Source organism: Filicampus tigris, chromosome 2 (genome assembly GCF_054856515.1).
Source record: "Filicampus tigris isolate MCC_2025a chromosome 2, RoL_Ftig_1.0, whole genome shotgun sequence".
In the NCBI taxonomy this organism is placed as follows: Eukaryota; Metazoa; Chordata; class Actinopteri; order Syngnathiformes; family Syngnathidae; genus Filicampus; species Filicampus tigris.
This window is the reverse complement of record NC_141218.1, coordinates 23690106-23704489: the sequence shown is the minus strand read 5'-3', so window position 1 is coordinate 23704489 and position 14384 is coordinate 23690106. Positions and strand designations below refer to the sequence as shown.

Genomic DNA, 14384 nt, shown 5'->3' with positions numbered 1-14384 from the left:
ACATCACACGACTATGATGCAATTAGATTGTATACAATTTTAATTCCATTGCATAAACTATAAAATCCCATGTTAAAAAACGTACAGGTCGGCTCTAGAAAGTGATATTATTTTCATATATAATGGTAAATAAACTGCCACTTGTATAGGACTTTTCTACCTTCGGTACTCAAAGCTCTTCAAACTCTTACCTCAATTACGTACTGATGACGCTGCATCGGGAGCAACTTTCTCAAGAACGCTTCGACATGGTCATAATGGCTTGGGATCGAACTCCCACCACAATACCACTGAGCCATGACACCCTAATATCTTAATCTCAAAATATCTATGACTGAAAGGATATTTCCACAAGGATATCTCCCACCATGTCTCAACCCCAGTGTACTTGTAAAAGTACGAATAGTTGAATAGTTAAGGTTACAAATTACAAATTAAAATTGAATGGATATATCCCTGAATTAATTTATTCATATTTAACTGTAACAAAACGCTAATTCATAAACAACCATAAAAATGTGTTCAGAACCATGGACAACACATCTCACAATAGAAGACTGTCAGCTGCTATTGCAAAACAAGGCTATAATGTAACATTTTCACCCGTATTCCAACAAGTGTAGATGTGAAAATGTTGATGGATGAAATAAAAAAACCCTCAAGTGCTCAACTGACTTCAATGTCAAATCCTCAATATCACTTTATTGTTACATTTCCTATACCTTATCTATGATGCACAGCATACAGCAAAATGAAAGTAAACCCTTGCTTGACATGTTATTTCATTACAACTGTGTCTTCAAAATATGAAACTGTTAAGACATCAGAATTGCTTTTTGCATCAAACCCCCCATTTATTCAATTGCTGTGTCATCATATTACAGTTGCAGTGACCCTGCACAATTTCGTTTTGAAAAGACCATCATAACTTCAAGTGGTATGTATTTGTTGAGCTATTAAGTGCATAATAAAGCCAACAACCAGGCAGTTCGAAAAGTACCAAGAAAGGTTGAGCCTACCTTCTCAGTAGTGGGTAAAGTTTGAGTCCTGGTAAAGGTGTCTCCTCCATTAATACTGATCAGTTCTGCTTCGACAGGAGGAAAGGGTGTGGGGAAAACCACCATGTCACTCTTGAGTGTGTCTGAACTAAAGCAGACGTCATACTGCTGAGTAGCTTTGGAGTAAGACCAGCTCCCGTCAGGGTGGGTGGTGATCATTGGGGCGCTGTACCTGTCGAAGGGTCCGTCTGTCTGTCTATGACATTTGAATGCTATTAAAGTGATGAGGCTGAGCAGAAAGATGAGCGACACGGCCACAATGGCGATGAGCAGATACAAGTGTAAGCTGGAAAAGCTCTCCTCCTTGATGGGCACATGTCTGAACTGAGTGTGGATGTCATCTGTGCTTTCAAGCACCACCACATCAATAGACACAGTAGCTGACAGGGAGGCTTCTCCGTTATCACAAACCAACACCACCAAAGGGTGACTTTTAAGGTCATTGTCACTCATTCTCCTCTTGGTCCGAATCTCGCCGGTGCTGGTTCCGATCCGGAAGAGGTTGTTGCTGCCTTTGGGCTCAGACAGGTGATAGGAGAGCAGTGCATTGTATCCAGAGTCTGCATCTACTGCCCTGATCTTTGCCACAAAGTATCCTGCTTCAGCAGAATAGGGGATGCTCTCACTGTTAACGGAGCCGTGTTCGGAATAGGGAGCCAAAATGGCGGGACTGTTGTCATTCTCATCTAAAATAAAAACGTTGACAGTTGCATTGCTGCTGAGTGGAGGAACACCAGAGTCTGTGGCCTGAACTTTCAACTGAAACGTCTTTAACTTCTCATAGTCAAAAGACTGCAAACTGACAATGTCTCCAGTCTCTGAGTTAATGTTTATCATGGTATTTATTTGCATTGGTTCAGTGTTGCTTTGCAAAAAGGAATAAGTCACATGCCCATTTTGATCCACATCATCATCCAGTGCAGTCACTCTATGTATTACTTCTCCACGTGGACTATTTTCTTTGATATAAACATTGATGAGTGGCTCTGGGAAATGGGGCTTGTTGTCATTAACATCTGAGATGTGCACATTGATGACACTGGTGCTGGTAAGAGAGGGAGTGCCTTCATCATTTGCTGTAATGCTCATATTGTAAACAGATTGATTCTCTCTGTCAAGAGGACCATTAACAATCAATGAATATGAGTTCTTATAATTTGACTCAAGTTTGAAAGGCAAACCATTAATAATTTTGCAGTGCACCAAGCCATTTTTACCTCCATCTTTGTCCAACACTGAGACAATTGCTATGGCCGTGCCAATTGTTGCATCTTCTTTCACCGTGTTCAATAAGGATGTAACTGAAATTTCAGGCACATTGTCATTGACGTCCAAAACTTCTATTAGCAATTTGGCATGAGAAGTTAAGGGAGAAGCCCCTCCATCATTAGCTTGTATTTGGAGTTCAAATGCATTTGTTTTTTCAAAGTCAATGTTTTCCTTATTTGTTACTGTCCCTGTTTTTTCATCAATAAAAAACATATTTGTTTGTTTCTCTCTTCCCCCAGCATTGAAAGAATAGAACACTTGTCCATTTTGTCCTGCATCTAGATCAGTAGCATTTAACGCTATTATTGATGTGCCAATCTTAATATTCTCATATATGCTAGTTTTGTATAGATTTTGACTGAATGTAGGAGCATTATCATTTATATCCAGTACATTTACAACAATAGTCATTGTGCCTGATTTAGCTGGTGTTCCTCCATCAATTGCAGTCAATGTGAGTGTGACCACGGGCTGTTTTTCTCGGTCTAAAAGCTTCTGAAGCACCAATTCAGGGGTCACACTTTCTCCTCTTTGTACCTCAAGAGAAAAGTGTTCATTTTGGCTGATCTTGTATGAATTTACAGTATTTTTACCTACGTCTGCATCATGAGCTGGGTGCAGAGGAAAATTATATCCAGCTGCCGTAGTCTCACTAATGTTCAGCATCTGTAAATGACTAGAAAATATTGGGTAATTGTCATTCACATCTAATATTGTAATTTCAATCCGGTATAGTTTTAAGGGATTATTTATGACGGTTTCTACGTTGAGTGAACATTTGGTTTCATCACCACACAGTTCTTCTCGATCTATTCTCTCATTAACAAACAGGACACCAGTCTTTAGGTTTACCTCGAAATATTTCCTCTTCGCTCCCGCAACGATCTGAAACATGCGGGACTCCAAATCTTGGACATTTAGACCCAAATCCTTTGCAATATTTGCCACAGTAGTGCCCACATTCACCTCCTCCGCCACCGAGTAGGAGAGCTGGCCGCACACGGCTTCCCAATAACACTCCAGCAGCACGAAGAGCAAATACATCCGCACAGAGCATCTGTCCGATGCGAGCATCTTTCCATACATCCACATAAGGCATACAGGAATAAATTGTGCAAAAATTGACTTGATGGGAAGGAAAAATCGAAACAAACCGAATTTAACAATCCTCGTTGCAACAGTCTCTTTCACCGTCTGAGCTTCTTTGTTCCAAAGACCACAAACAGCACGTACATTTGGGAGGAGCCCCGCGCGGTGGACCAGAGTGCTCAAATGCCACGGTCCACTCTGTCCTCTAGTGGATGTTTGCGTGAACTACAGTCAGCATCACACGGCCGTCGAGTAAAGAATAAATGTCTATAACATTTAATAAGAACGGAGAGTACAATGAAACAAATGCTATGCATTATTTACTCAGTTTGAGACGTGCTGTCCATGGTTCTGAAAATTGACATATTCATTGGCAGTTCTGATGTAACGTTGTTTCCGAATCAAATAGGAATTAAGTAATATACACTGAAAACAATGCTGTGCATTATTTACTCAAATTTATTTCGTCAAGTGGTTGCAAGAAATAAAATCCTTTGAATCCTGGTACATTTTTTAAAGCAGACTCTACATCTACTTTAAAATGTATCTCTATACAAATCCTTTTATTTTCAAATCATCAATTAAAATCATTTGAATCCTGATACATTTTTTTAAAGCAGACTCTACATCTACTTTAAAATGTATCTTCGTACGGATGCTTTTATTTTGTGCAACCACTCGACAAAATAAAATTGAGTAAAATCAACCATCATTTTTTTTTCCAATGTGTACAGCCTTAGGAATATGTCTTAAGCCATAATTTTACTTGCTTTCATCGTCATGCCCTACCCTTCACATTGTAGAAACATATTGAGGGGGTTGAAAAATGTTTGTGGAATTTTATTTTCTGTTATAAATCTTGAAGAAATTACACTGCATGAACAAATTATTTTTCTGCATGTACTCAATTTTATTTTGTCAAGTGGTTGCATGAAATAAAATCATCTGAATCCAGATAGTTTTTTTAAGAAGACTATATACATCTACTTTAAAAATGTATCTGGATACAGATTATTTTATTTTGTGCAACCACTTGAAGAAATAAAATTGACTAAATGATGCACAGCATTTTTTTTTCAGCGTAGACAATTTGAATTGATTTTCATACATGTCAATTATTTTTGCACACTGAAAAAAATGATAGGTGAATTTCCTAAATTTTATTTTTGTCAAGTGGTTGCACAAAATAAAATCATCTCTATGCAGATACATTTTTTAAAATAGATGTATACTCTGCTTAAAAAATCTATCTGGATTCAGATGATTTTATGTCATGCAACCACTTGACGAAATAAAATTGAGTAAATTCAACGATCATTTTTTTCAGTGTACAATAAGGGATGACAATGAAAGCAAGTGAAATTATGGTTTATGAAATTTTATAAGACATATTCCTTGTTATGTGGTTATACGAATTAAAATAATCTGGATCCAGATATATGTTTTAAGTAATGTATCAGGAACCAGAAGATTTTATTTGGTGTAAACACTTGACAAAATAAAACTGAGTAAATTAAACACACCATTGTTTCGTGTATGTCTTAGATATAAATTAATTCATGAGGAACAATAAGTTCAAAACCATGGGCAGCAAGCTTCATGATAGGATAGTTGAGGCATCTACTAAGCAAAAAAAAAAATTATAATAGTAATAAAAAAACACATTCTGAAGAATACTGTGCCTGTGATGTATGTACTGTAAGATGTAAATAATTACAACATTTTTAAGGTGAGCATGCCCTCAAATTATTGGGTCTCAATTAGTCAACAGTTTCAAATAGGTAGGGCAATTAGTCAACAGTTTCAAATAAGTAGGGCCTACTCAATTTACAATGTCATTGTTAAACTTCAACAACATGGAAAACGCAGGGCAAATAAACCACTTCACTCTTTTGCCTGGTGCAATGTCACATTAAGATTATGGGCTGCTTTGACTCCAAAATATATTTAGCCTATAAGCAGTCAAGGGTGCTATTCATAGTAAACTAGCTGCACTTAAAACAGGAGATATTTGCAATTGTGGGGCTTTTCACTAGTTGGTTTTCAGGATACCATTACTACTGTGTGTAGTGTTTGAGCTGTAAATGCATAATGCATGCATAATGACAAAGCAACCAGGAAAAGATATGTTCAGCCTACCTTCTCTGTGTTAGGTAGGGTCTGAGTCCTGGTAAAGGTGTCTCCTCCATTAATACTGATCAGCTCTGCTTCTACAGGTGGAAAGGGCGTTGGAAAAACCACCATGTCACTCTTGAGTGTGTCGGAGCTGAAGCAAACGTCGTACTGCTGAGTAGCTTTGGTGTAAGACCAGCTCCCATCTGGGTGGGTGGTGATCATTGGGGCGCTGTACCTGTCGAAGGGTCCGTCTGTCTGTCTATGGCATTTGAATGCTATTAAAGTGATGAGGCTGAGCAGAAAGATGAGCGACACGGCCACAATGGCGATGAGCAGATACAAGTGTAAGCTGGAAAAGCTCTCCTCCTTGATGGGCACATGTCTGAATTGAGTGTGGATGTCGTCCGTGCTTTCAAGCACCACCACATCAATAGACACAGTAGCTGACAAGGAGGGTTCTCCGTTATCACACACCAACACCACCAAGGGGTGACTTTTCAGGTCATTGTCACTCATTCGCCTCTTGGTCCGAATCTCGCCGGTGCTGGTTCCAATGCGGAAGAGGTTGTTGTTGTTGCCTTTGGGCTCAGAAAGGTGATAGGAGAGCAGTGCATTGTATCCAGAGTCTGCATCTACCGCCCTGATCTTTGCCACAAAGTATCCCGCTTCAGCAGAATAGGGGATGCTCTCACTGTTAACGGAGCCGTGCTCAGAATAGGGAGCCAAAATGGCGGGACTGTTGTCATTCTCATCCAGGATAAAAACATTGACAGTCACATTACTGCTGAGCGGAGGAAGACCAGAGTCTGTGGCCTGAACTTTAAACTGAAACGTCTTTAACTTCTCATAGTCAAAAGACTGCAAACTAACAATGTGTCCACTCTCTGAGTTGATGTTTATCATTGTAGTTAGCGGCATCGAGTCAGTATTACTTCGCATGAATGAATAAGTCAAATGACTATTTTCATTAATATCGTCATCAAGTGCAGCCACTCTATGTATTACTGCTCCTGGTGGACTATTTTCTTTGATATAAACATTAATGATGGGCTCTGAAAAGTGAGGCGCATTGTCATTAACATCTGAGATATGAACATAAATTACACTGGTGCTGGACATAGATGGATTCCCTTCATCACGTGCAACAATAGTGACATTGTAATTGGCCTCAGTCTCTCTGTCAAGCGGGCCATTTACTGTTAATGAATAATAGTTTTTATAATTTGTGTCCAATTTAAATGGAGTCTCATTTGCAATTGCAACTTTGACAATCCCATTCCTTCCTCCATCCTTGTCCAGCACAGAAACGAGTGCAATAGCAGTGCCGATCTCAGCATCCTCCTTGACTGTGTTTAGCAGTACCGTAACACTAATCTCGGGAGCATTGTCATTTTGGTCCTCTATCTCAACAAGCACTTTACAGTGAGTGGACATAGGTGGATGGCCTTTGTCAGTTGCCTGTGCGTGAATCTCAAAGGCTGAATTTTCTTCATAGTCAATCTTTCCTTTGACGAAAATCACACCAGTTTTAGGATTAATTTCAAATAAATCTAAAACATGATCCTGTCCTTTTTTTCTCAAAGCGTATTGTATCTCACTGTTAAAACCATCGTCCGCGTCTGTTGCATTCAGTGTGATCACAGCGGAGCCATTTGGTGCATTTTCTGGGATTTTAGTTTTGTATAATGATTTACTAAAAACAGGAGGATTGTCATTGCTATCTAAAACATGAATACTAATTTGTGATGTTCCTGACCTGGGTGGGGTTCCTCCGTCTACTGCCGTCAGTGTGAGCTGTATGACAGAGTCGTGCTCGCGGTCTAATGCTTTCTGCAGCACCAACTCTGCAGACACACTCTCTCCCCCTTTGTGGATGTCTAAAGAAAAATATTCGTTTGCACTGAGCTTGTATGTATGAATACCGTTTTTTCCAACATCCAAATCCGTTGCCTCAATTAAGCCAAATTTAAGTCCCGGTAATGTACTTTCTGCAATGTCAAGTAACTGCACATCCTCAGAAAATACGGGCGAATTGTCATTTATATCTATTATATTTACTTCCAAGCGATAAAGATTTAAAGGGTTATTGATTACAGCCTCCACGTTTATGGTACATTTTGGAGCCTTTGCACAAAGCTCCTCCCTGTCTATTCTTTCACAGACAAAAAGAACACCAGTCTTTAGATTTGCGTCAAAATATTTGGTCTTAGAATTGCTGACAACCTGAAACAAGCGAGATTCTAAAGTCTTCACGTCGAGGTTGAGATCCCTGGCTATATTCCCCACAGAAGTCCCTGGGTTTACCTCCTCGGAGACGGAATAGGAAAGCTGTCCACTGGCCGCTTCATACAAACACTTCAGGAGCAGTACCACACAATATATCCAGTTACGGGTAGATTTGCTTGAGAAACACATCATAATATCCATCCAGATAAGGGCACTATCCAATTCAAACGATGTCAAGCAAAACATAAAAAGAAATATATAAAATCCTTGAGAAGTTTGATTATAATAAATGGAATCATCTTTTGTTTTGCAAAATGTACATTTGCATTCCTTCTCCCACCGCGTCTCTTTGTCACAAAGACCAGCGAGGCATAATCTGCCGATTTTTTTTTCTCTGGGAGGAGTCCTAAATCGCTGTGTCCTGACCGACTCCACAATGCCTTGGTCTATAGGGCCTCCATGTGGCGAAATAATGTAACTGCAATTAGTTTAATAACGACTTTACATCCATCAACATTAAAACGTTGCAACTTTTACACAACGATGTAACCATATGATAGACATACTGTAGACTAAAAGGTTTGTCTGAACATCGTCACCTTCATAAAATAATTACTCAAGTACCTCCCCCCACCACCCCCGCAAATGACAAAATAACTGAACCACATACTTTGTACTGACATACAGTATGCATTTCAGGGATAGAATGGCATGATACTGAGGAGGTACACTGAAAAATATGATGGTTGAATTTACTCAATCTTATTTTATCAAGTGGTTGCACAAAATAAAATCATCTGTATCTAGATGCATTTTTAAAGTAGATTCATAGTCTGCTTAAAAAACTATCTGGATTCAAATGATTTTAGCATGTGCAACCACTTGACAAAATAAAATCAAGTGATACACAGCATTTTTTTTTTCAGTGTAGGCGATTTCAGTAGAGCTGGCCAGCACCATGAGGAGATAATGTTGACAAAAATCAAACAAACAAACATACAAGCATTAAAAAGCAAGCAAAAATGGTCAAAAAATGACTTATAGGTGTGCACATGTCAAAATACAATAACTCACATCAGATGAAGATATCATTACAGTGGTTTTGGTCATATGCCACTATTATGTTGTTCCAACCACTAAAGAGTTTGGTCCTTACTTCAGCACCAAGGAGAGGTACATTCTATTGTGTTGACTGGAATGCCTGTGAATTTGTTATGCAAAAAACATGTAAACAGCTTTCAACTGCAGGGCTGTTCACATGACTGCAGAGTGTGATGTATGTTTAATCCGATCTTACTCGTTCACATTACAAAAGCAAATGTGACGTCTAATGTGAACCCAACGCATCCGTGATGTGAAAAAATCAGATACGTGTCGCATATGGGCAAAAAATGGGAATTGTTCTGCGGTGTGAACATAGCCCACCAGTATAAGACCCTACATTGACCTGTACAGACAATGTATTTGTAATTTTAGTAAATCTAGACAACAAAACTTTTCTGAAAACATTAAGAACTACAACAATATGCAGACTCTCTTTGCTGCAGGTCCACAAACTCACAAATCCTCCAAATCAAATAGCGCCAGAAATCCTCTCAACAGATAAATGCAAAGAATGTTCCTGCTACTTTCGTGAAAACATACAATCCATTACGTCTCGAACAAGCAAAATTACAAAATGATCTACCGCTTAAAATCACCAGAAGTAATTCCATTACCATGACAGAATTGTCATACAGTGGATCACAAAACTATAACAGATTTGGTGCAGCAGTTGAAACTAACAACATCAACTAACTGTCCTGATTCAATACCATCTTATTTTTTCAAAACTACTGTGAAATCTGTTCAAACCGAGTTACAGAAAAGATGTTAACTGCTCAGTTCAATCAGGCGAGCTTCCTAAACTTCTGATAGTAGATTCTCAAAAGAGAATGCTGCACATGTCCTTGTTAGCAAATTATCGACACATCTCAAACCTTCTCGTCTTAACCATGATTGTCAAAAAAGGGGTTTTAATCAACTCAACAAATTATCAAACTCAAACGGAATTTTTGATCAGTTCCAGTCAGGTTTTCGATCTCATCACCGTACAGAAACAGCCTTTATTGAAGTACTAAATGACATAAGATTGAACACTGACACAGGGAAAGTGTGTTGGCTAGTCTTATTGGAGTTCAGTGCAGCATTTGCTGCAATTGATCTTAATATACTGTTGAACAGGTTGTAAACTTGGGTGGGATTAAATACAACAGTACTAAAATAGTTACGTCCATCATGGAGGAAAGGAGTTACTTTGTGATCATTGGAAGTTTTGAATGAGATGGCCATGACATGTGGGGTTCCTCAAGGGTCAGTCCTTGCGCCCCTTCTGTTCAGTCTGTATATGTTACCTCTTGATCAAATGCTTCAGAATGCCAATGTTGGGTATCATGGTTATGCAGATGACACACAGCTATATTTGTCAATGTCCCCAAATGACAGCAGTCAAATTAACATACTGTGTCACTAGAGAAAATTAACAACTGGATGAACCAAAATTTTCTACAGCTAAACAGAAACTAAATGGAGGTAACTATTTTTCAGCAGTAAAGGAAAAGAGGACTGCTGTGAGAAAACACCACCTGACTCATTGTCTTTAGAAACCAAAGCCCAAGCCTCAAGACACAAGACTCCGACCTGATTTTTAGCAATGATACAATACAACTTTATTTATATAGTGCAATCAAATCAATCATTAAAATAGCCTTTTACCAGCTGAAAAACATGGATTGCCTGCTCTAAGTAGACCAGGGGAAACTTATCCATGCTTTTATCTCCAGTAAACTACATTATTGTAGCAGCCTTCCTACTGGAGCAACAAACAGCTGCAGCTCATTGAGAATGCTGTTCCGACCAGAACAAAGAGATGAGAACACGTTACTCCATTTCTAAGGGCTCTACACTTGCTCCCAATCAGCTGCATAATACATTTTAAAATTCTGTTACTGGTCTAAAATTCACTGAATGGTTGTGGTCCTGGATACATAAAAGGAATGCTGATTAAATGCCACACACAAAAAAAAAACTTGCAGATTCACTTTGAAAATTGTGCAGGACTCTTGCACGCCAACATTGACGTATTTACTGCACAGCCTGCATACCTTACATTATTTCAGTAAGGCATGATTGGCTGTTGCAGATAAGACTTGATCATTAATCCCAAAAAATTAAACTACTGTTGTCTTGTATTTTTAATATCTTATTATAAACAACCCATTATTAGCATATTAATTCCCTTCAGCAGGGAATACTACTACTACTACTACTACTACTACTACTACTACTACTAATAATAATAATAATAATAATAGTGATATTAATGATAAAAAAAAAATAATAATAATAATAATAATAATAATAATAATAATAATAATAATAATAATAATAACAATGTTTATTTTTACAGATCCGTGACTTAAGTCGGGGGCGGAACAATCATCTTGGTGGGCAGGCACGGCAGAAACAGCATGCTTTTATACTCTTACCTTCTCAGTGTTAGGTAAAGTCTGCGTCCTCGTAAAAGTGTCTCCTCCATTAATACTGATCAGTTCTGCTTCTACAGGCGGAAACGGCGTGGGAAATACCACCATGTCACTCTTGAGTGTGTCTGAACTGAAACACACGTCATACTGCTGAGTAGCTTTGGAGTAAGACCAGCTTCCGTCGGGGTGGGTGGTGATCATTGGAGCGCTGTACCTGTCGAAGGGTTCGTTTGTCTGTCCGTGGCATTTGAAGGCTATTAAAGTGATGAGGCTGACCAGAAAGATGAGTGAGATGGCCACAATGGCGATGAGCAGATACAAGTGTAAGCTGGAAAAGCTCTCCTCCTTGATGGGCACATGTCTGAACTGAGTGTGGATGTCAGCTGTGCTTTCAAGTACCACCACATCAATAGACACAGTAGCTGACAGTGGGGCTTCTCCGTTATCACACACCAACACCACCAAGGGGTGACTTTTCAGGTCGTTGTCACTCATTCGCCTCTTAGTCCGAATCTCCCCGGTGCTGGTTCCGATCCGGAAGAGGTTGTTGTTGCCTTTGGGTTCAGACAGGCGATAGGAGAGCAGTGCATTGTATCCAGAGTCTGCATCTACCGCCCTGATCTTTGCCACAAAGTATCCCGCTTCAGCAGAATAGGGGATGCTCTCACTGTTAACGGAGCCATGTTCAGAATATGGTGCGAGAATGGCGGGACTGTTGTCATTCTCATCCAGGATAAAAACGTTGACAGTCACATTACTGCTGAGCGGAGGAACACCAGAATCTGTGGCCTGAACTTTAAACTGAAACGTCTTTAACTTCTCATAGTCAAAAGACTGCAAACTGACAATGTCTCCACTCTCTGAGTTAATGATAATCATTGTAGTTATTGGCATCGAGCCGGTGTAACTTTGCACAAAGGAGTACGTCACTTGCCCATTTTGATCAATGTCATCATCAACAGCAGTCACTCTATGAATTACTGCTCCGGGTGGGCTGTTTTCTTTGATATACACATTAATGAGGAGCTCTGAGAAGTGAGGCGCATTGTCATTAACATCTGAGATACGAACATAAATTACACTGGTGCTGGACATAGATGGACTCCCTTCATCAAGTGCAACAATAGTGACGTTGTAATTGGCCTCAGTCTCTCTGTCAAGCGGGCCATTTACTGTTAATGAATAATAGTTTTTATAATTTGTGTCCAATTTAAATGGAGTCTCATTTGCAATTGCAACTTTGACAACCCCATTCCTTCCTCCATCCTTGTCCAGCACAGAAACGAGAGCAATAGCAGTGCCGATCTCAGCATCCTCCTTGACTGAGTTTAGCAGTGACGTCACACTAATCTCGGGAGCATTGTCATTTATGTCCTCCACTTCAACCAGGACTTTACAGTCAGTAGCCATCGGAGGATGACCTTTGTCAGTGGCCTCTGCATGGATCTCAAATGCCGCATTTTCTTCATAGTCTATCTTTCCTTTGACGAAAATCACACCAGTTTTAGGATTAATTTCGAATAAATCCAAAACACGGTCCTGCCCTTTACTCCTCAGCGAGTATTCTATTTCACCATTCATGCCGTCATCTGCATCGGATGCATTTAGTGCGATGACCGTTTTATTTATTGGTGAGTTCTCTGAAATCCGCGTTTTATATAAAGAACTGCTAAACAAAGGGGCATTGTCGTTATTATCTAAAACATTGATCAAAATTTGACACGTGCCCGATTTAGGTGGATTTCCGCCATCCACTGCAGTCACTGAAAGTGTCATAGAATGTTGTTTCTCTCGGTCTAAAGGCTTCTGCAGCACAAGCTTAGAAGCCACACCCTCCCCTTTGTGCGAATCAAGGGAAAAATAATTATTAGGACTAATCCTGTAGGCAGTAACGCTGTTCTTTCCAACGTCGAGATCTGACGCCCCAATGAAACCAAAAGTCCCCCCAGGCAAAGTATTCTCCGCAATGTTAAGTGTCTGCAGCCTCTCAATGAAATAGGGCGCATTGTCATTTATGTCGGCTATATTTATTTCCAGTCTATACAGCTTTAAAGGTTTGTTCATAACCGCCTCTACATTGACGGTGCATGCTGCAGCCTGAGCACAAAGCTCCTCTCTGTCTATTCTCTCATTCACATAAAGAAAACCAGTTTTCACATTCACGTCGAAATATTTCCTTTTTGATCCGCTCACAACTTGAAACATACGCTCCTCCAAGTCGTGCACGTTTAAGTTTAAATCCTTGGCCACATTTCCAACAAAGGTGCCCACCTTTACCTCCTCCAAAACAGTGTAAGAGAGCTGTCCATCTGCCGCCGTGCAAAAACAATCCAATAGAACAAAAGCCAAATAAATCCTCAAGGAGCTGCGTGTCCTTCGCATCAACATATTTGTATCCGATGTGAATCCACCATAAATAGCAGATCCCTCCAAGTCCCCACGATGATTCTTCATTAAAATATAATAAGAGAATTTGATTTTAACAGATACCGAGGGACGCACTCATTCCTCCATCCACTCTACCATTTTTGTGACAAAGCCTGAATATACACTATCATTTGGGAGGAGTCCAAGAACGCTAAACATATGATGGTCTCGACTGCCCTCGTGTGGCCATTTGCGTTAACTGTAAGATCTGCAAGGACTGCCCAACATGAGTCAACCTCATTTTATTTTCTTAAAGTTCACAGAGATTGCACGTCAGTAGTTATCTCAACCAGCCAGGGACTACATTATTTGCAAATGTAAACAAAAAGGAAAATAAAACAAAAGCAATTTCACATAGGGATACTGTATACTGTTCTGAGACAACGTATGAATAAAGACATCAGCCAATTAGGAGGTTTGAGCATACTACTAAATGGTTATTTCAGTTATGATTAATACAACACAAAGAGGTGTACGTTTCAGAACCACGGACAGTTGCATGCCTGATGCTGTGCTCTGTAACAAGGAACGTGGCAACTTCGAAACCTTAGTCATATAAATGCACCTCGCCTTTGTTGAGCTAACACACCCATTTTACACTTCTAGAAAATCTCTCAGGAAACCACCAAACAAAAATATGCGAATACTAAAATAAGGATTTTGTTCCTATTTCCTC

The 14384-nt window shown here is 39.5% G+C and overlaps 1 protein-coding gene across 22 annotated transcripts in view; it reads right to left on the bottom strand.

Moving 5' to 3' along the window:
* The window catches only part of LOC147151834 (protocadherin alpha-C2-like), a 185482-nt gene that overhangs the window by 73924 nt on the left and 97174 nt on the right, over positions 1–14384 (bottom strand). Inside the window, exon 1 of one of the 22 annotated variants that reach the window (XM_086018846.1) lies at positions 11285–13787. The exons of 19 other annotated variants lie outside the window; for them this stretch is intronic. In XM_086018846.1, the coding sequence (XP_085874972.1) occupies positions 11285–13735 (2451 nt within the window). In that variant the 5' untranslated portion in view covers positions 13736–13787. Of the gene's footprint in view, positions 1–1019; positions 3505–5555; positions 8096–11284; positions 13788–14384 lie in introns of those variants that run through there. 2 more of the 22 variants (XM_086018863.1, XM_086018910.1) reach the window with 2 other exon arrangements.